At 39.5% G+C, this 27,049-nt stretch overlaps 1 protein-coding gene across 2 annotated transcripts; it reads left to right on the top strand.

Moving 5' to 3' along the window:
- The first annotated feature begins 551 nt into the window (after positions 1-551).
- Positions 552-26,985, top strand: rhot1a (ras homolog family member T1a). 2 transcript variants are annotated; one of them, XM_034189983.1, is made up of 20 exons: positions 552-911; positions 4,932-4,990; positions 5,263-5,344; positions 8,207-8,250; positions 8,350-8,403; positions 8,583-8,635; positions 8,868-8,976; positions 9,688-9,789; positions 9,921-10,019; positions 10,270-10,378; positions 10,545-10,665; positions 11,782-11,866; positions 12,717-12,862; positions 13,013-13,113; positions 13,318-13,448; positions 14,107-14,190; positions 14,321-14,443; positions 15,098-15,300; positions 18,719-18,841; positions 26,154-26,985. In XM_034189983.1, the coding sequence occupies exons 1-20, from the start codon at positions 875-877 to the stop codon at positions 26,269-26,271; spliced, it is 1,983 nt and encodes a 660-aa protein (XP_034045874.1). In that variant the 5' UTR covers positions 552-874; the 3' UTR covers positions 26,272-26,985. The 2 variants fall into 2 exon arrangements, with proteins under 2 accessions (XP_034045874.1, XP_034045876.1); XM_034189985.1 differs by lacking the exon at positions 18,719-18,841 and having other exon boundaries at positions 554-911.
- Positions 26,986-27,049: the final 64 nt, after the last annotated feature.

Raw genomic sequence — 27,049 nt, 5'->3', positions numbered from 1 at the left:
AAATTCAAGTGGCAGTCATTTTTTTTTCAAAAGAATAATGTCTAAGGAGTATTTATGCCGAATTTGATGCTTGTATCACCATTTGCAGGATTTTGCTTTAAATATTCTCGTAGCTGCTGCACTATTAAGAAATTGAACTTGCAACATACAACATTCAGTTTGGTGCTGTAAAATTTTGTGTTCATTATTGTTGATGTACATGCTGATATCAGCTGGGTGCTACTACACAGGCTTATCATGTATTATTTTTGATGCTGATTCTCTTATTTGGGTATATATATATTTGCCTGGGTGTTCTAAACTCCTTAGTTACACCATAATCCAAACTCAAAATCTGTTTCCGTTTAGAATAAATTATTTAAATGGATGGCGTTTTTTGTTGTTGTGGGTCTCTGTCCTGTCTAAAACAATAACGTGGAAAAAAGTTTGTTATTGTTGCAAGACGTATTGTTTAAAACGTTCAAGGTTAGATTTTGCATGAAAATAAATGAATTAGCACGCAGTTATATACTTTCACACAAGGGGGCAGTATTATAACGCGTTTAAAAAAACGTGTCACTGAATTTTGAGTCGCTTGACTTGCTGTAGTTGCCGGTTACTGGAGGTCATGTAGAGAAAATTCGAAAAAGCGTGTAACTGACATTGTATTATAGGAAAATGTCTCACGAACTTGTTTTTAAGTATTATTACTGATGATAAACGAATTCGTAGTTTAGAAGGAACCAGCAGATCTCGGGTAAGAGGCAGAGAAAAGTGTGCGTCCGGCTTGTCCTACGTGCGCGCGGGCCCGACATTAGTGCTGGAGGAGGACGAAGACTGCGACTAAATGAAAGAATAAAGGCCGCCGTTTGTGCAGACAAGAGAGAACGCAAACATGAGGAAGGACGTCAGGATTTTACTCGTAGGGGAACGTAAGTTGGAACTGCTTTTAAACTACCTGGGTGAATTGTTAGCTAACTTGCTAGGCGGTAAGCTAATGCTAACAGCTACAGTGAGGCAAATAAATATTTGATAACACTGAAAATCACATTGTATGATTTTCAAATAACTAAGCATGAAATAGTATTCGATCACCTACAAACCAGCAAGAATTCTGGCTCACACAGACCTGTTAGTTTTTCTTTACGAAGCCCTCTTATTCTGCACTCTTTACCTGTATTAATTGCAGCTGTTCGAACTCTTTACCTGTTCACACAATCAATCAATCACACTCCAACCTGTCCACCATAGCCAAGACCAAAGAGCTGTCTAAGGACACCAGGGACAAAATTGTTGATCTGCACAAGGCTGGGATGGGCTACAGGACAATAGGCACAAAGTTTGGTGAGAAGGAATCAAATTTTGGCGGCGTAATTATTAAAAAATGGAAGAAACACAATGTCAATCGTGGTCTGGGGCTCCATGGACAATCTTACCTTGTGGGGTAAGGATGATTATGAGAAAGCCCAGAACTACATGGGAGGACATGGTTAATGACCTGAAGAGCGCTGGGACCACAGTCATAAAGATTATTTTAGTAACACTACGCTGGCATGGTTTAAAATCCTGCAGGGCACACAAGGTCCTCCTGCTCAAATCAGCACATGTCCAGGCCCTTTTGAAGTTCACCAATGACCATCTGGATGATCCAGAGGAGGCATGGGAGAAGGTCATGTGGTCAGATGAGACCAAAATATAGCTTTTTGGTATCAGTTCCACTCAGTGTTTGGAGGATGAGAACAACCCTAAGAACACCGTCCCAGCCATGAAGTATGTGGGTGGAAACATCATTTTTGGGGGTGCTTATCTGCTAACGGGACAACTGCACCACATTGAAGGGAGGATGGATGGAGTAGTGTATTGTGAGGTTCCCTCAGTAAGAGCATTGAAAACTGGTTGTGGCTAGGTCTTCCAGCATGACAATGACCCAAAACACACAGCCAGGACAACTAAGGAGCGGCTCCTTAAGAAGCATTTAAAGGCCCTGGAGTGGCCTGGCCAGTTTTCACATGTGAACCCGGTAGAAAATCTTTGGAGGGAGCTGGAGAAGATTTGTATGGAGGAGTGGACCAAAATCCCAGCTGCAGTGTGTGCAAACTTGGTCAAAAACTACAGGAAAGATCTGCCCTCTGTAATTGCAGTGGACAGATGTGATTTTCAGATTTTTTTTTTTTTTTTGTAATTCTGTGTCTGAAAGTTGAAGTGTACCTACGATAAAAATTACAGACCTCTCCATTTTTTGTAAATGGGAAAATTTGCAAAATCGACAGTGGATCAAATAGCTATTTACCTCACTGTACACGTACTGTCAGCTTTCATGTACAAAGTGGTACTGTGTTGTGAAAGGCAAGGAAATGGATAAATGTTACGTTAAACAGTATAAGTTTTAGGTATGGTGTTGTTATAATAAATTCTATGAGCTTGTCTTCATTCTGCGGTTGACAGCCAGTACTCACCCGATACCCCCCCCCCCCCCCCCGCGCTTCCGTATACATGTGTTAATTTAAAGGAAAGTGTTAAATTGCATATTGTAGGATTAGATTGTACAAGTTTTTCTAATGGACTTAACATTACATAATGAACAAAGTCCAAATTAAAGGAGTGCCTAAAAACATATTCCACTAAAGAGGCAAAGTCACTGCCAGATAATGAATAGAATAGAGCCTTTGTTGTCATTGTACATATTTACATAAATACAACGAAATTTGTCCTCTGCTTTTAACCCATCCTAATTACAGTTAGACACAATCCAACCGCTAAGAGCAGTGGGCAGCCACAGTCCGGCACCTGGGGACCGACTCTAGATGTGGAGACGCTGCCTTGGTCAGGGGCAGAGAAAGGAGCAGACCCTAAATTAGCATGTTTTTGATTGTGGGAGGAAACCCACACAGACATGGAGAACATGCAAACTCCACATAGAAAGGGCGGAAGGTGATCCCATGATCTTCTTGCTGTGAGGCACCAGTGCTAACCACTAAGCCACCATGCCACGCATGATGATGTAAAGGATGTATAAATGACCTGTTTCTATGACTTCTGTTTTAAATGGCAAGGAGCTGTTGGTCCTCACAATTTGTTGTGTGGGCGTGTCTCAGTTGTGTCACACTGATGGACTCTAGACGTCTGGCAGAGCACAGACAACTGTCAGCATTTCTTGCAAAACGCAGACGGGCTCTGTAGGCCGTTTATAGTCAATTCGTATCATGCTGTCTCCTAGGTACCTGTTTGGTCGACTCATAGCATCTTGGTCAAGTTATAGCACGTGGTGCTAAGAGTTAGCTGGCAGCTCTGGTAAATGTAAATAAAAGTGAATAAACTGCTGTACACCTCAAACCTCCATCATGGTTAGTCCTTATTTGCACAAATCTTTGTGATTTGTGCAATTTGCTGCTTGTTTCAGTCAGCAAGCATACCCAATACACTCTTTATTTTACAGGATAACGCCACGCTAAACAAGCATTAGCCTGCTATTACGCTACCTGACTTTAAAATAAATTAGCAATACAAATCAATATAAATCAAACAACTAAAACCTAGGGGCTGTAACACACCGAGTCCACTTGCTAATTTAAAAAAGTACTACGACTTGACCAAGGCTGTGCTACGGATTGGCAGGTGATATGAGTTGACCTGATACCCTGTAGGTGTGCCTCTCTGGGTGCAGGCGAGCTGTGTTGGCGTGCCTCATGAGGTGCGCCTACAGGGCACAGGTGAGCTTTGTAGGCATGTCTCATGGAGCACAGACAGGTTCTGTAGGTTGTCTCAAACCATGGAAAACTTAAGGTGTTGTTTAAAATGAGCTGTTTAAGGCACAATTTTTAGTTGTAGCAGGGTTGTTTCGGCATACACATGCATATATGTTGGACTTTGAGGATATCTATCATATTGAAACCATATTTAATTATAAAAGGTAAATAAATGATTTTGCAGGACATGGCTGTTGATTCCTCATTATAATATTCAGCTTTTTACTGTCTACAGTCATTAGAACCATTTTGGGTTCCAAGTAAATTTCTCATTCTTTTGAGACATTACAAGATCAGTGCATATTAAAAAAAATATTAGTATGCAAATAATAGTTTTTATTTTTCAACAAACTGCTGAAAGACTGGCCTCTTCAGTTTGTGACGCTGTAAATTCAGCTTGTCTGTACTTGTAGGAATGTCTCGTTTTAGGCGTGTGCACCCGCCTACTGTGGTGGAGGATCATGGGGGGAACTATATCCTGATAACATCCCTGTTGGTGTAAAGACAAGAAAATCACAAAGTACATTTTTAACTCAGATATGCTATTTAAAATACTATGAAACAGAAAAACAAGAAATTATATTTGGGATAGATTTTATTTTTTGTTAACTTGATAAAATAAGATCTACTTTATTTGAGTTACCGTTTGCAGGATAGGTTTCATTTAACTTGCATTTCACGTGTGTTAATTTGATAACTGGATCTTGGCTTGTATTCCAACACTTAAGATAATCTTTTAATAGTCCCACGGCTTGGAAATTTACAATGTCACAGCAGCATAGGGACAGTCACAGAACAACAGTGCAAGTATGCAAAAATAAGGTAAAAGAAAAATGATGGCCAAATATGGAAGTCAGGTTCTGAACGGAACAACAATATATACAGTAGAATAGATTACACTATCTACAGGCAGAAGATATGTTCCGTAATATTGCACGAGTGTTCAAGTATTCTTGCACAGAATGTGTAGTAATATTGCAAATGGCTGAAAAATTGTTACTATAACAATATTAATGATTTGAGTGATCTCAGTGGTTGACTGGGAATGGTGATGGTTCCCAACTTCCAGCTGCTTTAATAGGCCTGTCAGTTAACGCGTTCAGTAGTCAATGAAGGTGGAGAAGTCAGATGGTATTGTTTTATTCTGTGTAAAAGAGCCATGTAATGACATTGTTTTTAAAAAATGTTTTCTTGCTACCCAAACAGCTAAAGTGGGGAAGACATCTCTGATCATGTCGCTGGTCAGTGAGGAGTTTCCTGAAGAGGTATGGATGAACAGAACAATACATTTGATGGAAATAAACCTCCTGTTGTGTCTCTGTATTTAGTAATTGCTGTGGTTCATCGATTGTGTACTTACATTGGATTTTGTTTAACTGTCCACAAATGCTAGAATCACTATGTAGCATCTGAGCAGAAATAACAAATGCTGCAAATATTGTAATTGTGACAACAGAAAGCATGTAGTCCTCTTTCTCACCTCAGTTACTGTCATTGATCGTCAGTGGGTTTGATGCTTACTATTTTCTTTTCCCAGGTTCCGCTGCGAGCTGAAGAGATCACCATACCAGCAGATGTGACCCCAGAGAGGGTACCCACACACATTGTGGACTACTCTGGTAATTTGCCAAAAACGTGACTTCTAGTTTTCATTAATTTATTTCTCAGTTTTTCTTCTTCAAAGGGGATTTATATATTATTGAAAGTCAACTAAAGTATTAGGGTAAGTGTACCCATTATGCCCACCAAAATCTAAGTTTTGCCATTTTCCCTATATATTGACATAATTTATAAGTGACATCATTTGTTAAAGGACAAGCTTTACCAAAGTCTGGAATGGAAGCCCATGTGTGTTCCAATAATAGCCCATAACATCATTTATTGATAAAAAATAAACTTGTTTAATGCAATAATTAATGCATAAAAATACAATTAATCCCTATTTTATAATTTTTTTTTAATTCGTTTTGAACAAGATCATCATCTGAACAAATGACATTCATGACAAACTGCAGTACACAACACAGAACAATGAATCATTAATTTAGTTTAATTTCAGGCAATTCAGTTAAAAATAAATAAAGATAACAGTGAACATGTCTTTAAAAAAATACATTTATATTTACATATTAAAATTTAGATTTTAACTATCTTTATATCTCTCTGGCTGTCTGTCCATCTCTCTGTCTATCTACACACACACACATACACACTCATCTTCAACTGCTTAGTCCAGTTAAGGGTGGGACAATTTAAAGTTTCCAATCCACCTAACCTGCGTCTAGTAAAGTCGATCAGTAATTAAAGTCATGCTGTGAACTGTTACTTTTAAACACTTTAGAACAGAAAAATGCACTTAACTTGTAGCAGAGGAAATTCTCTGTTGAAATAACATGAGGTGGGCTTAAATGGTTCCACCATGAGGAACGCTTAAAAAAAGACCATGCTTTCCTTTCAAAACGTGAGATATGCTCACAAAACTATGCATGGAGCCTAAATGTAATTTGCATCAAACATTACAGAAGTTACTACTGTGCACACATTCAGAAATCTAAAGTTTTTGTCATTGAATATTAGCATGTGCTAGCTGTAGTTTGCATGTATTTTGATGGGATGTACCATTTAAGCCCACCTGTTAAAAAAAAAAAAGTTAATTTATGAAATTATTATGAAATGAAGGGAAATTGTATAATTTGTCAAAATTCTATTTATCTATAAATCAAAATTAGCACATTAACTTCTTATTTGACATAAATAGAGCCTGACCGATATAGATTGTTTTGATGCCGATAACGATATTTGGATGAAAAAAAAATGCAGATAATTGATAAATCGATTATTATTATCAATATTATAATAATCAATATTATTATTATTTTTATTTATTTACTTATTTTTTAATGAATAAAATGTTCTTTTTTGGACCCTTAACAAAAAGGGTATGAGCTAAAAGCTGAAGTTTTGTCCTCATATTGATTAACTTGATAACAGAAGAATTTTCAAGTTCAAAAAATGCAATTGGAGCAGTTAAGGAGCTATTCAAATGGGCCAACTAGTAAGATATCACTCCTGAAAATGATCTTTGCCATATCACGTGAGGTAAATCTGCCCTACGATTGGATTTTGGAAAACCATGTGACAGAGAACCAGTTCTGATTGGACAATCACATTGCGCACGTCATCATACATCTTCTATGAGGAGTACCAAGATGGCCGATGGTGGATCGAAAGTCTGCGGAGTTAAGTTTTCAGAAAAAAAGAGTAAGTTTCTATCTCATGTCATTAAAAAGTTATTTACAATTTAGTAAAGCTTGGTCCCAGCCGTTGTATACGATGGCATCGGCCCCAGAGTGTTAATGGTGAACGGCAGTAATTCCCAGAACCCTTCTGGACGACCAGTGAATCTGAATGTTTCAACCTCTTAGCAGTAAACAAAAGTTTTTCATGCTAGAAATAAGGTCTACACAACGTGGGCTTAATAAAAAGCGTGACCGACGCAATGAAGCACATGATTTGACACATTACTACATAAACTGAGTTAATCAAACTGAGTTGAACTGAAACGGGAGAAATGTGGGGTGAATGTAATCGCAAAGTTATTATAAACAACATCCTTAAAATCCTTACTTGTATGCTTTTATCAGCCGATCAGTGCAGTGTGACGGTGAACTACGGGGGCCGGTAATGAACATATTTAAGCAGGGGTGTAAGCAGCTCTGGGTTGAATGGAGTCAGAGCTCCATCTACTGGATAAACGGTGCAAGGACATTTTACATTGCCGACACAAACATTATTTCAGAAAAAAACAAAAAACAAACATTATTTCAGTATCTGTTCTGTTTATGAGAAATTATCGGCAAAATTTCGGCCGATAGTGAGTACTTTGAAAAGGGCTTATATCGGCTGATAATATCGGCCGGCCGATGTATCGGTCGGGCTCTAGACATAATATTAATATACTTGCTAAGGATGTTGCGGAAATCTGCTGAAGATGAATGAAATCTGACAGGTTCCAAAACAGCACAGTTTTTGATTGTCTTCTAGTCAGGGGTCCCGAAACTGTATACTTTGAGGTAGGGCTATCTCATCAATGGAAAATGTGATTTGTGTGCAATAAAAATTGTCGTAGAAGTAACAAACCATTTGATTGGATGAAGTAATGGATGACAAAATTATATATTTTCCTTTTTTGTAAATTGACATCAAAGTTGAAAGTGGGCTTAAAGGGTGCATGGGCTTAAGGGGTACACTTACCCTATGCTTACATATGCAAGTACTCCCCCTCAGGCTCATCGCATGTCAACTATGTTCACACCAGATGTTAACATACTCTGAACAGTATGCCAGTATTTGTTACTTTATCATATGCACAGTGGATGTGGATCCAAACAAAGCAATCATAGTACTGAGAAATGCCTCTGAGTACTGTATACTGAGAATAATTGAAATTTAACTCTTTGCTGGTCATTTAACACTTTTAGAGGCAGAACAATCAGAAGAGCAGCTGTATCAAGAAATATCCAAGGTTGGTTGGACTTGATTCAAACCTTGCCTGGTCCCAACATACAACTTTGCCATGTTTCATTGTTCATCTGTATTCAAGTTAATATGCTTCTCTTGACAGGCAAATGTTATCTGCATAGTTTACTCAGTCAACAACAAGAAGTCCATTGAGAAGGTGGGTCTGATTTCTCAATAATATTTTCACTAACATTTTACTTTTGCCTAAAGTGAATAATGTGAACAGTTGTTGGGAAGCTCCATCCATTTTATTTTCTTTTTGGATGAAAATCTGTTTAAATTTTCATTAGTGTTTTCTTGGCTACAGTGTTTGCCATTGTGGTTCTTTTTTTCCAGGTGACAAGTCATTGGATTCCTCTAATAAATGACAGAATGGACAAAGATAGCAGGTGAGTTTAAGTCATTTCTCATAATGTAAGAAGCTTACTCAAGTGGGTGGTACAGTTCATTTAGGCTTTTACAAACAACATTATAAACAAACAGCCTTGTTTATGCCTTGGATAATTGGTTTAAAGCCTTTCACTTAATTTTCACAATTAGGATGATTTTGACATTTACAGGTTTCATCAAGGTGACTAAGACTAATATTTGGTGGTGTTATTACAATATAATTGTTTTTAGGGTGCCATTAATCCTTGTGGGGAACAAGTCAGACTTGGTTGAACACAGCAGCATGGAAACCATCCTGCCCATCATGAATCAGTACCAGGACATTGAGACCTGTGTAGAAGTAAGAAATAAGTGGAAATGCCCACACACCACATCTATATACTCTTCTTCATGCCAGTGTTAAGTTTAGTTTTGATCCAGTGAAGTAGAGCCTTTTAGAGTTTACTGTCAAATGTTGAGATAAAGATAAAAAGTTCATTTTATGAATAATGGGTGGGGGGGGGGGACTCAGAATATCCAACGCAAACAGTAGAGACCAGTGAGGTTGTCTGAGGGACAGACGGAAGCTCTGGTCTGTATTCTGTGATGACGGACTGAGTTATTAGTATTACTGAGCCCTGCAGCCTGCTCAGGCATGTTAAGAGATATAGGTTGCCTTTGACCCATACAAAGTTTAGTTACTCACTAACTCCTCAGTGGGATTAGTTACACACCTACAAGAGGGAGATGAGAGGCCACAAACACAATGGACACAGTTTTTGTGGATAGCCACGTGTCCACTGATAGTTTGAGTCATGGCAAATTGTGAAATTGTGGTTCAAGAACCATCATCATGTTTTCATCAGTTTCATTTATGCGTGACTCAGTTTGAGTATTGACCCTTCTTTGGCACTCTTAAATGAGGATGAGAAGATCATATGAAGTAAACTGCTTGGACCCTGCCAGCCAGTCAGGTCTATGAAGGTAATTTTAGAGTTTTTGTGCAAGAACAGGCTTCATGCTTGGACTCTGTTCTAGTCCATAATATTCACTCAAAGCTCCATTTCCTCAGTGCTCTGCCAAAAACCTGAAGAACATTTCTGAGCTGTTCTACTACGCCCAGAAGGCTGTTCTCCACCCTACAGGACCTCTGTACTGCCCGGAAGCAAAGGAGGTGAGGCCTATAGATGGACTTTGCATCAAACCACTGTCAACACCATTTATGTCCAGAGCCTTTTGTGATGGGCAAGTGCAATTTTCTTAGTGTTTGTATTCAGCTCAGTTCTCATTTCTTCTGTGTTCCAGCTGAAGCCTTCTTGCATCAAGGCTTTAAGTAGAATCTTTAAAGTGTCTGACCTAGACAACGATGGCATCCTTAATGACAACGAACTCAACTTCTTCCAGGTAATGTCTTGTCTTGTAATTTCTGTTATCATCTAATCACTCAGGTGTGATTTGATGAGGATCTGTGTGGTGTTACTTTTCATGAAACAGTACATCACTATTGAAAAGGAACGTGACAAGACAGGTTTTGAGGACAAGTTTAAACCTGAAACAAAGTGGGGGAATAAAATGTCACAGCTTTCCCATGGCACATATCCATCAAAACTTTGAGTCTTATGTACATGTTTTTGCTTCAATTCAATTTATACAGAAAACATGTTTCAATACACCACTGGCACCTCAGGCCTTGGAGGATGTGAAGAATGTGGTCAGGAAGAACATGACTGATGGAGTCAAGAACGACGGGCTTACACTCAAAGGTCAAGACACTCTTCTGTACTCTTGTGCTTTATGTTCTTCCACATTCTCTTTATCCATATCTCCACAGCGTCAGCAGTCCCTATGATTCTTTGTTTTTTAATTTTCATTATTACAGTGAATATTTTAGCAAATTAATGCTGACTTTATGCTGACTCTTTGTTGTAGGTTTCTTGTTTCTGCACACCCTTTTCATCCAGCGAGGTCGACATGAGACCACCTGGACTGTGCTGAGAAGGTTTGGTTATGATGATGACCTGGAGCTTACGCAGGACTACCTGTTTCCCATGTGAGTGCTGCAGGGTTAAAGGTTGTTTTCTCGGAATGTGCATTTGCAACACTACCCTGCTAAATGCTATATGTTCATCACATCTTTATCCTCGTTCATCACTGTGGTGAATGCAAACATTCGAGTGGAATTTCTAAGCTATTGCTGAAGTTTAAATGTTTGGTTTATTTATACAGCATCAAATCACAGCACAGGTTTAAATTACTATAACACAATAACACAGCATAATTACTTATCAGTATGCTGAAATGCCATCTTTGGAGGAAAAACAAAAATTAAGTTACAAGTGCACAAACACAGTTATGTGGGTGAGTTCATGCACAGTGGAGCACAGAGGGTTGGAAAGCGGGCGCTGAGCACTTTCGGCTGCTGTGCAGCATGTGAAATTGTGTAAACATGTTCCAATAAATTTTTCAGAACTCTCATCAACTTTATTAAAATAGTTTCTTAAAAAATTAAAAATCAGTACTTTGGGGTCCTGCTTCAGTGTTTAAACTTGATAGGTTCACATACTTGAAAAATAAAACCTGTGAAGTGCCTGTTTGCAATAATTTATTCAAGCACTGTTTACCCACATTCTGTCATAATGGGGTTTTAATAGTCCACACAGACATGTGGCCGCTTTAACCTGCCCCAACCACAACTTTACTTGAATCAACATATGTGCACTAAATATTCAGCTACCACAGAGCCTGTGTTAAGGAGTGACAGAGTTCAGACAGCAAATGAGGCACTGAGCAGCCTGCAGACTACAGAACAGTGTAGTGTGGCCTGAAATCAGATTAGATGTCTAAGTTGCAGTGCTGTATTTTTTAAGCTGGTTATATTAACATTTATGAGCTGTTTGGAATTTACACTTGTATATTTGCATTTTTTTCTTTTGAATCAATATGTGGCTAATCAACTTCCCGTGTGGCTAATTGAAGCTGCCACCAGTTAGCCAGAGTGGTTAACAGTTTTGAACACTTCTTCTGGTCTTATGAACATAATTGTTTCAGGCACTGTTTTTCCTTCTTGCTGCTGTTTGTTGTGAATTTATAAATTATTAATCTTTGGATGAATGCTCCTGAGCTTTCTGTATCATTATCCATGTCTTCGTCTGTTCTTGTGATCCAGGATAAAGATCCCTGCAGATTGCACCACAGAACTTAATCACAACGCTTACCTCTTCGTACAGAGTGTCTTTGACAAGCATGACAAAGTGAGTGTTCAGGAAGCTACAGTACAGTGAGTGCTCCTCTGTGCAGTACCACTTAAATGTCATGCAGTGATTTAAGATTGTACCTCCTTTGACTAATTGCATTGTGTCTGAGTTGCCAAGTCCTGTTTGCTCTTGTGAACAATAAAAAACACCTAATTTAGAATGGCTGTGTTAAAAATACAGGGCTCACAACAAAAGTAGGACTAAATAAAAAACCCAACAAAAATCTAGGCTACAGTTCCCAGTATGCTTTCTTGCAAAGTAGCTGAAATGTCATCATTTCTTTTGAGGAAATCCTTCTTTCACTTCACCATGAAGCTTTATAACTGATTTATACAACAGATAAAAGCCTGCAACTGAGTTGTCATTAACATCTTAGTGGCTTCCCTCACTAGTCTCTTCCTTGCACAGTCACTTAGTTTTTGTAAACTGTCTGTTAAGACAGATTTACGATACAGCCGCCATAATGTTTACATTTTTGGAATGATTGATCTAAATGAAGTCCAAGACATATTGAGTGACTTGGAAATGTTCATGTATCCATCCCCTGACTTGTCTTAAAAAAAAAACCTGGCTGTAAAAGTGGTGATTTTATTAAAGATAATTCTTATAATGAAGTTGTCCAACAAATTGTGGGCTCTGAAGATGGCAGTGCTGTGTATAAAAGGCTCCTAGTCCTAAATAGTGACTCTGATATTTTTGTTAAAACCCTTGAAGCTGCAAGTTACACTCCAAACACGTTATTTGTTTCATTTGAACTCTGTTGTGGTGATGTACAGGGGAAGAATTATGAAATTGTTACTATTCAACTGCTTACGGACCTGATTGGACCTGATGTGATATTTTCTAGGACAGAGATTGTGCACTCTCACCAGATGAGGTGAAGGACTTGTTCAAAGTGTTTCCATACATGCCATGGGGTCCGGACGTCAACAACACAGTGTGTACTAACGATAAAGGATGGATCACATACCAGGGATACCTTTCCCAGTGGACGTGAGTCATCAAAATTGCAAAAATGCGCATGCTCACACACTTATTTTTGTTTGAACAGGCAAGAGTACACAAACACTGAAATGGTAGAGCACTTGGTTGACTTCAGGTGCTCACGCCCTCAGGTGGCTAATCATATATGTCCTTTGGCAGGTTAACAACATACCTGGATGTACAGCGCAGTTTGGAGTATTTGGGTTACCTGGGCTACTCTATAATCTGTGAACAAGACTCTCAGGCTGCTGCAATCACAGGTGAGAGGTGAAAATTCACCTTTCCTTTTGTGCGATTTTTGCGTCTCTATTGTTTTACCTTTTTCTGATTGACAGATATTTTGTTTTCTGGTGGTTTTATTTTTATAGAGTAAATGTATGACTGACTACATTATCATTTTTTTTTTTAAATGAAGGTTTTAGCATGTTGTTACTTAAACAAAAGCCTCTTTTCTTGTGCCTCAGTGACACGTAACAAGCGTATTGACCTGCAGAAGAAACAGACCCAGCGGAGCGTCTTCCGTTGCAATGTGCTCGGCACTCGGGGCAGCGGGAAGACCAGCTTCCTCCAAGCTTTTCTGGGCAGGAATCTGCAGGTCTTTGAAGAGAAAAACCACACAGTTTTTCAGCTCAGACTGATATTTTTAGCTTTGTTCTCTTTCTTGCTGCAATCACTTCATGTATTTCACCCAGCTGCACCCATAGAGCTATATTTTTATGATATTTATGTAAAGTCTCAAGTGATGTGTTCATAAAATATTGACTTAGTCAAAAAATAATTGCTTACGACTGCAATGCAGTCAGGATAATAACTTTTACAAGTTATTTGTGTTGGTGTATAACATTAAAGAAGAGTCCATTTGTCTTGCAAGCTTCATATTCAGTTTAACTTGGATTTTGTGTGTGTGTGTGTGTGTGTGTGTGTGTGTGTGTGTGTGTGTGTGTGTGGTGGGGGGACTTGACATCTCATGCTGCTATAACCAAACTTTGTTTAAAAAATGACTCGGATCGCTTTGCATTGTAAGTTGCCATTTATTTGTAATGATGCAGGCAAAAAAATAAAACAAGCAAAACACAGCAAAGTAAACTTGATCCACTGTGAATTACACCAAATACTTCAAACATCTAGTTGTGAGTAGTTTGTCAAATTGTACTTCACTTAGTTTTCATAAATTGCAAAGATGGCCCGAGCTCTCGTCAAAGGGTCAAAGCTTGAATTATTTTGTATTATTGACCCCCTGTTTTCCATCACAGCGACAGAGGAGGATTAGAGAAGACCACAAGTCCTTCTATGCCATCAGCACGACCTATGTATATGGTCAGGAGAAGTATCTACTCGTAAGGACTCTTGTTCATCAGTATACCTGTTCTTATGCATATCTGACTCTGTTGTATATGCTTCATAAACTCATCTTTGTGTGTGTTTGTGTGTCTTTTGCCTCTTATTTCTGTTTGACCTCACCTCAAGCTCCATGAAGTGATGCCAGATCTTGAATTCCTGTCAGAGGGTGACTTGGCTTGCGATGTGGTCTGCCTGGTGTATGATGTCAACAGTCCGCACTCCTTTGAATACTGTGCCAAAGTGTACAAGGTGTTTGCTTCTCATTGTATGTTTATTAGTGGAATGATTCTAGATAAAGTGAGAACACTTTACAGTATTGCAGCAAAGAATTGAGACTTTTAAACCTTAATATTTTTGTTAAGAATGCAACCCAGTAAGTTGATTTTTATTGGTTTCTGAGACAGTTTTATTGTTATGAGTCACACTGTAGCTTGAGTAGCAGCTAACTTGGCAAACTGAACAAATCATGAATGTTTTGTCATTTGTGCTGCTATAGACTTGTATAACAAAAATCACTGCAAAGATTACAGAACATATAAATTGCTGCTCTAACATTGATTCTGACTCTAAAATTTGAATACCCTAAATGCCAAATGGAATTGAATTTTGGTTTCATATGTTTCTTCATCTAAAGCCCTTTGGCGTTTGCTTTTTTTATGAGATCAAGTCATTAAAAAAAATCTGGCTTTATGTAAACATTTCTAAACTGTTTAGCCACTGAAATAAATAAAACAAATCTCTATAATGTGATCTCAAATTAAATAAATATAAAAGTCAATAATTTAATAATTATATGAATACATTTCTGACATGATCACTTTTATAACCAATTGTGGCCATTTGAACACTAACACATATATTGTCTTGATTTTTCATAATAACTGACCTCTTTTGTTTTTGCAGCAATACTTAATAGACAGCAAGACTCCATGTGTGATAATTGCTGCCAAATCAGACCTGCACGAAGTACGGCAGGACTACAGCCCATCACCGCATGAGTTCTGTCGTAAGCACAAGCTGCACCCGCCACAGCCTTTCACGTGCAACACGATTGACACGCCCAGCAGAGACATCTACACTCGACTTACCTCTATGGCCATGTACCCGTGAGTATTCTGCGTCTTTGTGGTCTCGTGTAACCCGTTCTTATGCTTGTATAATGTCCCATATTCATCACCCTAGCTTCTTTTACTTTCAGTGGTTATCGCTGTTCATTAAGTATACATATCTAGCAGTATGCATTTATGTTGGTCTTCTATATTTATACTTGCCAGTATTGACAAAATAACATGTCAAAGGACCTTTTAGATTCTCATCATGTCTTACTACTAGCCAAGGCTTAATTTCTTGTGTTGTAGAATTTTGGGTTAAATTTGGACAAGAATTGCCTTATTTTGAGTTCTGAAATTAGTTATTTAAACCTTTTATTTTGTTGCAACGCTGGGCACCATGTAGCAGTTAGCACTCTTGCCTCCCAGCAAGAAGGTCTGGGATTTAAAGCCCACCTGTGCTCCAATCTCTTTTTACATGTATTTTTGTCAGGAAGGTCATTTGTTGTATTACTCATGCCAAATCAAAGGGATCCACATTTTCATGGATACAACACATACCATATTTCCTTGATTAAACACCCGGATGTTTATTTTTTTTCAAAACTGTGCTCAGGCCCGGCGCCTAAAGTGTCAGGCCTTTATTCAGAGCTGGCGATTATTAACAAAATGCTGCTTGCTGCCTGCACTGTAATATGATAAGTTTCACACATGTCCCTGGGTGTGGCAAACCAAAGACGACTGCATTAAATCAGAGCCCTCTATGTTGCTGTGTACCCTCTCCAAGCCCCTCTCAGTAGCATGACATGCATCTCCCAAAAATTTAAGCTTCACTTAACGACGGAGATGCAACGGCTGTCATTGGCCATTTTTCCGGTTTCACTCGTTCCTTTCCCATCCTATTTATTTATTTATTTATTTATTTATTTAGCAATGCGCATGCCGATTACATTTCGATCTTGGATCAAATAGGAATGTTTGGCAGAAAAGTATGCAAATGTGACCAACTTTACAACATGGAGTCGACGCTCAAATGACCTGCAATTCATGGAGGGAAATTGCATGTAATGTTTTTTTTTTTTTGCAGTCTTCCATAATGAGTGACGGATCATGAAAACTGCATATGAATGTTGGAACGATTGATCATCAGTTGAGGCACCTTTGTGTTTTTCAGGCAACCATCTGCATAATTTCAAAATAATTACAGCGCCCTTAAATGCAGCATTTGCACCCATCCATGTTGGCCGTATTAGTCACCATTCTCACAATGAGTTCTTGTGGTCTGTTTTATTGGCAATAATACTCAACAATGACAATGTTTTAATAAGTACCTTATTTCCTATGAGTTGCATTGACATGTGACAGTGATGCTGTGTGTGTGTGTGTGTGTGTGTGTCTGGCACGCTGCTTCTACTCCCTGCAGGTGTAAGCATGCTATTTTTATTCATTATTATTATTATTATTATTATTAGGCATTATCCACAGACTCCAAAAAGCTTGTTTGCAAAAAAAAGTTTTAAAATTCTGCAGCTTGGGGGGTAGCCAACACATCCATCATGGTGAAGCATGTCTCTCACAGATATGGCGACCTGTTTAGAGACTGGTTAGAGAATGTGATTGATAGCATAATTATATTGTGTGCATGCGGTCAAATATTACTGAAATGAGAGATTTATTTTCTGAGGAGCAGACTTTTTTTTTTCACCATCAGTTGAGAAAGAAATTTAAGTCTTGGGCAGTTGTTAATTAATAAACATTACTGCCTATCTGAGTGCATTCACAAGCTTTTCCTGGCTTAGAACCTTGAAGTGGTCATAGAACTGTCCAGAAAGTAAGTCAAATAAAAGAAATTACAAAAAAAATATTCTGGCTATCACATGACCACTTCCTGGTGATATGCTGCTGATATGAGCAGTTCAGTGGGTCACCCTGCAGATCAGCGCTGTGCTGTGTGAATGCTTTTACTTTACTGAATTTGAATCCAGCTTGACAGGAAAATAGAGAATTAAGTTTGGTTTTTGGTGTGGGTGGCTGTAATTCAGTGCTCCCCAAGCAATCATGTTTGCTACAGGAGATGTGTTATGTGATTTGATGGTGACCACAAATGCGTTTGTGAGTGCATGATGAATCAGATGACATGTTACTGTTGTGAGATGAGCACAGTTAATTTGAGGAACCAGTAGGGATGCAACACCAGTCTTCTCATGGTGGCAGTCAGCAAAAAGTCAGCAGTGGTCACATCTGGATGATCTTTTCGATGGTTTTTAAGTGTAAATCTGCAATGACAAAATAATGTTCACATCACATAAAACTGATTGGCATTGTTGGGATTTGTTCTCTTCGACCTTGGCTTCCCATAGCGGAATGCCAAGCTTATCCTCGTTAGCTAACTCATATAATTCTGGCTTTTTATAGTTTCTCATGGCATTTCTTTCTTTCAGATACCCACATATGTCTTTTACTGTTGTCTGTGTAGCATATATGCCTACATATATAGTGAAAAATGTCTAACAAACACAACTTTTGTGCTCTCTGCCAACGCTGAAACTGCCCGACTGTCGTATTGCTCATCCAGGTATCTATGGATTGACACATGTGCACAATGCACTACTGCTTTCACCTTAATAAGTACTGTTTTATGTGGATGTAGAATGTACTGTATGCTGAATTTATCTCTCAATGAACTTCTTTCTCTGTGAAACACACCCTCTAGGCCAGGTTACACTCCACTGGACACACCTATATGTTTTGGGAAAGAGGGTTTGACTGTTAAATCATTACACAGCTCCTGAGAGTCATTGCCTGTGTTTCCCTTTCCATAAGCCTGGCAGGACATCCAACAGGTCTCCCTCCAAGTGCTGACTGACATCTTGCATTTCTCTGTGTGCTTCACAATAAAAGTATTTTAGTGGTAAATCAATGACAGTTGCACACAGTAAAGAGCTTTGTTTTGAAAGGGCAACACTGGCATTCCTCAGCTGTTAAACTGCTAATAAAGTTAAGTTGTAATTATTACTATGTTTTGTCTTGAAGTTAATAATACATACTTTGAAATATGTTCTGTCATATTCCCACAGATGTAGACTCTTTACAGTTACTGCAGATGACAGCGATGGAAGAAGTTAATTACTAAATGCAATTTGTAATGCACATCTGAAATGCTATTTAATTAAACACTGCTGAGTGTTTCACTTTTAACAGAATGTAATCTATAAAAAAGCACTCCAGTGGTGGGGAATATTTGCTACTATGTGTCTTGTGCATCATGTGTGTTTCTATGTAGAAGTAGAATTAAGGAGGCAAAGCAGAATAGCAGCAATGCTGGTTAGAGCTCAGAGACTGTACATTTCACTCAGGTCCTCTTGACTCGCCTCATAGTTAAACATGAATGAGGCTGTTTTCATTGATTTCTATACTTGTAGCTTGTGTGTGTTTGTATGTTGGTGAATACAAGCCTTTTTATGTCTTTCCGCAGCCACGCCCGTCTCTGCTGCATTTGTGCCTGCAACAGGTGCACCTATTGCCTGTGTCAGAACCTCCTCAAGTTGGAGCTGCTGCGCAGTATAAAGGCCCAACTCCGCAGGGTCGTTTTCAGCAGGTTCATGTATAGTTTAAGCTCTAGCGTGTCAATCTAGACTCATCCCTCCTCTCTCTGCCACCCTCCTCGGGTTGTAACTTCAGGATGGGTTACAGACAGAGGCTCTTGTGTCACCCAAGCTCTCTAACACCGGTGGTTGTGATGGCTTCTTTCACTTTCCTTCAGTGCTGCTATTGGTCACGGTTACACTGCATATCCACCGCAGGGAAAGAATTCATGGCAACAAAGTGTATTTAATCCAAAACGTATGCTGTTCTTATCGTGGCGTCTCATGCATTCAGTATGTGTAGATGGATTACCGTACATTTCTATTTGGTTTTGTTTTTTTTTTTCCATATAAAATTCATTATGAACAAAAAAATTATATACATTTCATGCTGTATGTTGGAGAGGATTTGTTAACGGCGGGGGGATACTGTCTTGCTCAGTGGCACATCATCAAATTGGTTTCTTTATCTTGGATGGTAGAGTACAACTTATCTCAAAAAATGGCCAAAAGCACAAACTTCCAAACCAAATAAATACTGGGTGCTGGGCAGAATTAGTAAAATGATTTAAAAATAAAAAATTGCCAGCACACCAGTCATTACGAAAAAGCTACTTAATTAACCAAGTGACATTTCGGGCCACAGGCTTCTTCAGCCTGAAGGTCTATGGGAAGAATTTCATAATTTTTTTTTTAACAGTTTAGCATATTTAACTGTAGCTGTGTTTTACCAATGATTAAGGCTTACGTCTGCTGGTTTGCACAACAAAATCACAATTTAACCATTTTCATGAAAAAAAAAGTCTATAGCCTGTTAGACCTATAAAAACAGTATTTGTTTTAACGTCCACAGCAGTTGGCTACACAGATCGCGTCCATCTTGAGCTCTGATCATGGCAGCTGCGCAAAGTTGATGGATTTCCAAATTAATGGATCTGTTGTGTTTGGTCGTTATTTTGTAGGTGTTATTTTTTTATTGCCGTCATTAAAAAATATTTCTTGCCTGGTGGGGGTTCTAAACTATTATGGGTGGAAAACTGATTTATTGTGGTGGTGTGCAGTCCACATGGTGGCACACAGTCACAGCAGGGGTGACCGTAACGCTGATGTACTGCCCATACTCACCGTCAGCCCTGTGTCTCTCGATCTGTGGGCTTGGAGAACAAGTGAAGTTTATTTGTTTTGAAATTGCAGATCCATTACTCTATGCACTTTTGTATTTTTAATTTCCTTTACATTGCAATCAAAAACCAGCTAGAAAATCATTCACTTTTGCCTTTTCAGAACAAATGAGATCAGATTCTGCTAGCACAAGAGTGAACTGTGTGGAATATGCATGACTAAAATTATTTGCATGTGCCCTATTAGCTAATACGCATGATTATACATAATGGCACATATAGACTTGTGTGTTTTAGTTCCAGCTTTATTTCCTTTCTGTCCACATGCATATGGATAGAAAATGCCAACTATGAAAGCATTCAGAAAAGACTGTGAGCAGAGACTTCTTTCTGGAGGCGTTCCCTTGTGACATGAGATGGATATGCAAAGTGTAAATCCTGGCTAATTGTAAACAGCCCCTAGTTGGTGCTTCATTTAAACTGAAAACATCATTGATGTTTGCAGGCTTCACTATGATTACTTTTATTACCTAAAACAATAGGGGATGAGCACATTCTTTGTGGCTTTGACCGTCATTAGTTATGAAGGAATGACTTGCTGCTTGCCCATGATGTTTTTGGTTATGTTTTGTGTTAATGATCACCCTCAATGATTCAGTCTACACCCACAGGAGACACTTTATTTTGAAAGGCTGCAACCACAGCTGTCAAACTGTTATTTTAAAAGACAAGCCAACCAGCCAGCAGCATTTTATTGGGAAAATACACTCAACAAAAATATAAATGCAGCACTTTTGATTTTGCTCCCATTTTGTACGAGATGAACTCAAAGATCTAAAACTTTTTCCACATACACAATATCACCATTTCCCTCAAATATTGTTCACAAACCAGTCTAAATCTGTGATAGTGAGCACTTCTCCTTTGCTGAGATAATCCATCCCACCTCACAGGTGTGCCATATCAAGATGCTGATTAGACACCATGATTAGTGCACAGGTGTGCCTTAGACTACCCACAATAAAAGGCCACTCTGAAAGGTGCAGTTTTATCACAGCACAATGCCACAGATGTCGCAAGATTTGAGGGAGTGTGCAATTGGCATGCTGACAGCAGGAATGTCAGCCAGAGCTGTTGCTCGTGTATTGAATGTTCATTTCTCTACCATAAGCCATCTCCAAAGGCGTTTCAGAGAATTTGGCAGTACATCCAACCAGCCTCACAACCGCAGACCACGTGTAACCACACCAGCCCAGGACCGCCACATCCAGCACATTCACCTCCAAGATCGTCTGAGACCAGCCACTCGGACAGCTGCTGAAACAATCGGTTTGCATAACCAAAGAATTTCTGCACAAACTGTTAGAAACCGTCTCAGGGAAGCTCATCTGCATGCTCGTCGTCCTCATCGGGGTCTCGACCTGACTCCAGTTCGTCGACGTAACCGACTTGAGAGGGCAAATGCTCACATTTGCTGGCGTTTGGCACGTTGGAGAGGTGTTCTCTTCACGGATGAATCCCGGTTCACACTGTTCAGGGCAGATGGCAGACAGCGTGTGTGGCGTCATGTGGGTGAGCGGTTTTCTGATGTCAATGTAGAGTGGCCCATGGTGGCGGTGGGGTTATGGTATGGGCAGGCATCTGTTATGGACGAAGAACACAGGTGCATTTTATTGATGGCATTTTGAATGCACAGAGATACCGTGACGACATCCTGAGGCCCATTGTTGTGCCATACATCCAAGAACATCACCTCATGTTGCAGCAGGATAATGCACGGCCCCATGTTGCAAGGATCTGTACACAATTCTTGGAAGCTGAAGATGTCCCAGTTCTTGCATGGCCGGCATACTCACCGGACATGTCACCCATTGAGCATGTTTGGGATGCTCTGGACCGGCGTATACGACAGCGTGTACCAGTTCCTGCCAATATCCAGCAACTTCGCACAACCATTGAAGAGGAGTGGACCAACATTCCACAGGCCACAATTGACAACCTGATCAACTCTATGCGAAGGAGATGTGTTGCACTGCATGAGGCAAATGGTGGTCACACCAGATACTGACTGGTATCCTCCCCCAATAAAACAAAACTGCACCTTTCAGAGTGGCCTTTTATTGTGGACAGTCTAAGGCACACCTGTGCACTAATCATGGTGTCTAATCAGCATCTTGATATGGCACACCTGTGAGGTGGGATGGATTATCTCAGCAAAGAAGTGCTCACTATCACAGATTTAGACTGGTTTGTGAACAATATTTGAGGGAAATGGTGATATTGTGTATGTGGAAAAAGTTTTAGATCTTTGAGTTCATCTCATACAAAATGGGAGCAAAACCAAAAGTGTTGCATTTATATTTTTGAGTGTAATTGCTTGTGTGGTAATGGTGTAAAGCAACATTTGTGCAGCATAACCCTGTCCAGTGTTGTATAGTCACAGTCATGTCACAAATGGCAGTTATTATAAAAATGCAAACACTGGAATCATCTTAAAATCAATCACTGAAACATGAGTTGTGCCAGAGGTAGAATTTATTGCAGCCTGTTGCATTAATGCTATACTGTACAAATACAACTTATATTGTGGCTTTTACAATCAGGTTTTAATCTGGTCTTTTGTGGGTTTAGACTTTATCTATTTGCAGATTGAAGTTTAGAATTAATGATTGTGATTTTTATCACTCACTGTACCAAATCACAAATTCATCTTGTTTCTCTTGTGTTCCTTTTCTTTTGCCACCCCACCAAATCCACCCCAGGTGTTCATACCCTTGTTTTTGGCTGCCTCTTTTCCTCTTCCTCTTGCATGTCTTCACCCTCTGCTAAGCTACCTGCTGCATGCGTCTGCTGTTTTTCACCTTGTACTGATTAGCCTCTCGCAGTGATTCTCAGTCTTTTGCCAGGTGACCTGCAGCAACACAGTTGTCGTCTCCTCCCCCCCCGCGCTTTACTTGTTCCTTGCACAGCTGATTAATGAAATTTGAACAGCACCAAATGTTTACCAGCGGCTAGATGGGATCTATGTTGTGATTTGAGGGAACTGGGGGAAGGGTTGAGAACCACTCACCTGAGGCAGTGCCACAGTCATTAACAAAATATTGCCATCTGCTGGCAGTTGGGAATATATTTCTCATCCATGCATCTAAGAGAGCTTGGTGTTTTGAGCAAGAATGGGCAAGAGTCATTGAGCTTTAGTGCAGGGGTTGAATGGCTGTTGATGGAGATGAAATGGGCAGTTGTGTGTTTTTCCTCCCCTGCATTTGGCTAATATTGAAAATTTATTAACCCTAAGGACTTGAAAGTAAGATGTGGTTGGATTTATTCTTAGTGCTATGTTCAGTTCTAACACCTCCAGTTGATACTTTTTGCTTTCTGGGATTTGTTGGTACAATGACTAGCATGACACTAACAGAACCAGCTTGCAGTGGAAGAGGCGGACACACCACATTGAATGCCAGAGGCTTTTCTAAAAGGTGGGTTGGTTGACCAGGTTAGGCTTCATGTTGTAAATTTATGCATTGGGTTAATGTACTTCCCTGTATTATAAATAGTTGTGTAATAGCAATGTTCAGGATTGTGGTGATGAAACAATTTGGTTTATTTATACAGTGCCAAATCACAACAAAGCTGCTTCCAGGCACTTCACGAGTGAGGTCTAACGTTACCAACCCCTAGAGCAAGCACACAGGTGACCGTGGTAAAGAAAAACTCCCTCTGATGTTGAGGAAAAAACCTCAAGCAGACTAGACAGAGGGGTGACCCTCTGCTTAGGCCATTCTGGTACTAGTCCCTGAGTAATTTTATAGGTTAGTAACAAAACCTTAAAATCTGATTTCACAGAGACCGGAAGCCAGTGAAGAGACGCCAAAATCGGTGTAATGTGGTTGAACGTTCTGCTTTTTGTCAAGACTCTGGCAGCAGCATTTTGAACAAATTGGAGACCCCTAATGCTGGACTGTGGTAAACCAGAGAACACTGCAGTAGTCCAGTTTAGAAGCGACAAATGCATGGATAAGGATGTTTGCATGAGCCATAGACAAGATGGGATGAATCTTTGCTATGTTTGGAACGTGGAAGAAAGCAGTTGTGATATCTCTGTAGGTCAAAGGGCTGTGTAATCAGAAATCACCCCAAGGTTCCTCACTTTGTCAGTGTGATGTATGACACACAGGCCTAGGTTAAGCGTTAGTTGGTCAAACTGATGTTGATGTCTCACTGGACCAATGACCATCAATGTCCAAGTTTAAAAGTAACAAATTGCTGGACATCCAGCTTTTCACTGACGCAAGGCAATTCTCTAAAGACTTGATACACATGAAGTCTTTAGAGTATTACCATCAGTTATCGGCTTGTACAAATGAGTGTGATCAGCGTAGCAATGAAAGTAATCACATAATGCTGCAGTATGTGCCCAATGGATGCTATATAAAGGGAGAAAAGCAGGGGGCCAAAGACAGACACCTATGTAGCCCCATATTTCATGTCAACAAGGTTAGAGGTAGTATAGTTTTATAGGACACGGTGAGAGCGACTGGTTAGGTAGGATGACAATCATGCAACGATATAATCCTAAAATGATTCTCCAGCCCATCAAGTAAAATACAATGATCCACTGTATCAAATGCAGCACTAAGCTCTAACAAATGGAACCATAGTGGTGTTTGAATCTAGTGATTAGCGCTGTTGCCTGTGGCCTTTCTGTGTGGAGTTTTCATGTTCTCCCTGTTTGTGTGGGTTTCCTTCCAGTGCTCCAGTTTCCTCCCACATTTAAAGACATGCAGGTTAGGTGAATTGGAAACTTTATATTTGTCCATGTGTCCCTTTCAAAAGAGATCTCAGTCTCAATGGAACTAACCTGGTTAAATTAAATATTGCAAACAGATCATTTACCATTTTATTAAGAGCTGTCTCTGTGCAATGATGTGTTCTAAATGCAGACTGCAGTGGCTCAAATAGGTTAATCTCAGTAAGGTGGTCCACGAGCTGCTGTGAAACCACTTTTTCAAGAATTTTAGAATAAAATGATAGGTTTGTTATCGGCCCTATAATATTTTGGTAGACTAGGGTCAAGGTTAGATTTTTAAGTAATGGTTTAATCCAGAGGTCTGACTGATTCCAGAAAGGGCCAAGGGGCTGCAGGTTTTCTTTTCAACCACCCACTCCACCAGGTGATTTCACTGATTAACTGATTCCATCTGCTCAAAGTGATGTTAGTCTGTTGTTGATGGCAAAGTGTTTTGTCTGAGGAGGAGTACATCTTGTTGCTGCAGGATATAGTTGTCGTCACAAAACTCTCAAGACCGGTAAAGGCAGAAACCACGTTTAGTAATGATTTAATTTACAAACTTTGGTCAATTCCTCATGTGTTTCAAACAGCACCTGATCAGACCACCAGGCCAGGACAACCCCAAAGGAATCACTGAAATTCCTGCTGCAGAATTTAAGAATTTGTGATTGTCAATCACTTGCTATTTTAGTGTATTTTTGTCTTCTGTAGAGGTTGTGCAGATCTTGCATTTTAAAATTGGTTTCTCTCAATTAAATGTAATGTTATTGTGGGGACAAAAATGACAGTATGACCTCATTGCACATAGTTCTGATATTACTGATATGATGGGGGGGGGATTACCGTAATATCAGCATTATTAGTTGTAACAGTTAATCATGTTTGGTTTCATTTAATGTGTAATAAGTCATGTTAGCATGTGTTTTTCTTAACAGAATTCAACACAGACTGAACAGAGTTTTTTGTTTAAGTTTGGATTTTGGGTTTATTTTTTGTTACATGAATATGTCAACAAATTGTGATGCTGTAAAGCCCGTTCTGTAGTCCCTAACAGTCTCGTGATATGTGGCATTGTAAGAGGGTCAGGAAAGCAGCTGGGTTTTGGTTTGCGTTTGTTGAAGTTTGTTGCTGTTCCTTCTCCCGACTCTTTTTGTCTCTTGCTGTTCCCCAAACCAAATGTCAACAGAAAGCATGTGTTCCTGTTTGTGGCCTCTCAGCGCTCAGTAATGCTGATAAAATCACAGCCGCCTCATTCACAGTTTCGATTCTGGAAGTTTCCACCAAAGAGCACATGACATCAGTTTGTCATTTGGTGACTGTTCTTACTGTAGTGGTACACGGTGGGTGGGGATAATCATGCTTTTTTTTTTTTTTTTACCTCTAATCTTTCCATTTCTGTCTGTTTTGCGTCGGTAGGCACATGGCCCAGGCAGACCTGAAGAACTCCACCTTCTGGCTGAGGGCGAGTGTCGGTGCCACTGTCTTTGCTGTGTTGGGCTTCGCCATGTACAGAGCACTTCTCAAGCAGCGGTGATCAAACAGGTGAAAGGGTGAGGACAGGTGCTTCTCTTTCGGCCCTCTGCATTGGCTCCGCCCCCTCCCGCTTACCTGAGAGACTGAAAACGCTGTTTGAACAGCCTAAACCCCGCCTCATCCACATGTATCCCATGCAATACAGAAACAGGCGACGATATCGGACTTTTATATTCATATACATTTAAAAGCAATTTTGTGGTTCAGGTGTTTTGCAGGACAAAGGGGGTTGTCCTTGTTAGCCCAGCTCCTCCCCCCCCCCTTTTTTGGGGGGGGGGTCTGGGGTCAGTATTATTTGTTAGCTTGAGACCAGAGAGAAGTCACCATGTAAATCAGTTCAGATTTTAGGATTTGACCACAGGGCGACAACATAAAGTCAACTTCATCACACTGTCTGGGTCTTTCTATCCTTCTCATGGAAATTGTGCACTTGTTTTATGTTCTGTATTAATTTATTAACCTCTATGTTGACTGTTTTTTCATAGTAAGACATGTATTTTTGTATTTGGTTTGGTCAAAGCTGCACTCTAAAAAATGAAATGTTCCACAAAACCTGTCTGTTTAAATGTGAAACATTTTCTTTTTTCCCCATTTAAACAACCAAGTTTGGAGCTAGTAGACATAACGAGATAAAGTAAATATAACATTTTATTTTTAGTGTGTCTTGCTGTTCCATGAATGTTTTTATTTTCATATAAAGCCTTGAACCTCTCTATTTTTTCGCCTCCAAATGAATTTACAAGTACATATTGTTAACCACTGAGTGCGTGTCTCATCTT

This window comes from Thalassophryne amazonica, chromosome 16 (genome assembly GCF_902500255.1).
Source record: "Thalassophryne amazonica chromosome 16, fThaAma1.1, whole genome shotgun sequence".
In the NCBI taxonomy this organism is placed as follows: Eukaryota; Metazoa; Chordata; class Actinopteri; order Batrachoidiformes; family Batrachoididae; genus Thalassophryne; species Thalassophryne amazonica.
This window is presented reverse-complemented; position numbering and strand designations above follow the sequence as displayed.

What these genes read in the sequence shown, in the direction of transcription:
- rhot1a (XM_034189983.1), top strand. Translation starts at nt 875, where the DNA reads ATGAGGAAGGACGTCAGGATTTTACTCGTAGGGGAAC. An exon ending in TGTATCAAGAAATATCCAAG is followed by an intron (nt 8,251 to 8,349) that starts GTTGGTTGGACT and finishes TTCTCTTGACAG; the next exon opens with GCAAATGTTATCTGCATAGT. An exon ending in TCAGGCTGCTGCAATCACAG is followed by an intron (nt 13,114 to 13,317) that starts GTGAGAGGTGAA and finishes CTTGTGCCTCAG; the next exon opens with TGACACGTAACAAGCGTATT.